Source organism: Aplysia californica, unplaced genomic scaffold (assembly GCF_000002075.1).
Source record: "Aplysia californica isolate F4 #8 unplaced genomic scaffold, AplCal3.0 scaffold00161, whole genome shotgun sequence".
Classification (NCBI taxonomy): domain Eukaryota; kingdom Metazoa; phylum Mollusca; class Gastropoda; order Aplysiida; family Aplysiidae; genus Aplysia; species Aplysia californica.
In genome coordinates this window covers 1127191-1128761 of record NW_004797431.1, presented here as the reverse complement: position 1 = coordinate 1128761, position 1571 = coordinate 1127191, and the positions used below count along the sequence as shown (strand labels likewise).

General features: G+C 43.2%; 1 protein-coding gene across 1 annotated transcript in view; it reads left to right on the top strand.

Annotated features, from left to right (window-relative positions):
* Positions 1-1571, top strand: part of LOC101845236 — a gene marked incomplete at its 3' end in the record, with an annotated part of 8279 nt that overhangs the window by 1684 nt on the left and 5024 nt on the right. Inside the window, 1 exon segment of the mRNA XM_035969588.1 lies at positions 1070-1267. Within this exon segment, the coding sequence (XP_035825481.1) occupies positions 1070-1267 (198 nt within the window).

The following is a 1571-nucleotide window of genomic DNA, read 5'->3' as shown; positions in this document are numbered from 1 at the left end:
CGATACTCTTGGCAGTCTCCTAAGAAGCCACATTTCTGTTGCTTCTATCTTATCTTCACAGTCTTTAGTGATTGTCCAGCATTCACAGACATATAGAAGGGTTGACCATACATAGCATTTCAGAACTTTCACTTTGGTAGTCATTAAGATGTTTCTATCTTTCAGGACTGGGCTCATTTTATTGAAACTAGCCTTAGCCGTTGTGATTCTCCGTTTCATTTCTGTGGAACATTTGGCATCAGATGTTATCATATATCCTAGATATTTAAACTGCTGGACTGTTTGATCTTTTCATCTTTGTTAATGAGATTACTACTAGGATTTGCTGCTTTTTAAAAATATTACCGGGCATTCTGTTCTCTTTACATTTAACACTAACTTTACGTTCACTTTCTGTTACAACAATATCTAGAAGCAATTGAAGGTCCTTTTCTGAGCCAGCTATTAAAACTGTGTCCCCCGCATATCTGAGGTTATTCATATTTTCTCCATTTACTTTGTGACCTGGGCATTCTTTTCTGTTTCTAAGGATTGTTTCACTGCACATGTTAAAGAGGTCTGGTGACATAACACATCCTGGACTCACTGTTATCCAATATTGAAGAGTCAATATTTACCCAAGTATAGCTGAGCTAGAAATAGGAGTGAAATATATAGTGTCTTAAACGGGGTGCCCACTACGCTGGATCGGGCCGATCGCCCGACTCGATCGCCTGAAACTGAAAACAAACACGTTTGTTTTTGAGGCGATCGAGTCGGGCGATCGGCCCGATCGGCCGATCCCAGCCGTAGTGGGCACCCCGTATTATCAGTGCAAGGAAACGTGTCCTTAGAGGGCTCGAGTCGTTGTGATAAAGGACGTAGGTCTGTGGTGATATACTTCGGGTAATCAGAATAGGAAGCAGAAAAATGAACCACGTGACCTGGTGTCAATTCGCCAATGCCGCTATGACGTCATCTACTTTGTTTGCAGGGAGAGCGTCATGAGGAAGAACGTCACCTGATGTTCCTAACCTTTACCACTGTGTCATCTGCTGTCTCTAACCTTTACCACTGTGTCATGTTGCAGACACTGAGCCACACCGTCGAGGGCAACAAGAACGAGAGTGATAACCAGAAACGAGAAATTCTCTGGAAGATGAAATCAAGTGTGGAGAAGAACAAGAAAGAGTTTCTCAGACTGCTGCGCTCACAGGAAAAAGACGTTCAGGAGAATTTGAAGACGACAATGGAGGCTCTGGAAGCGGGTTTTCAGAGCCAGATACAGGTGAGACTATCTCGTCACTCATCCTAGTCTCCGCCTAGAGCACTTTGCGAAATGGCCCGGTCCGCGAAAAATACCCCAAAAATAAAACAAAACAAAACATTGAACTCGCAAACATGTACACATATAATATACACACTTTCTTTAAAAAAACAAAAGAAGAACGAGAACTCCTCACTATCTTCCCTCGGCTATTAGTACCTCCTGTGGGCCGTATTTCATCACATAAGAAACATGTGAGGTAAGCAGGACGCCAAGCGATAGAAGCACAAGAAGCTGAAAGCCTCATGGAATCCGCTTCACCCCC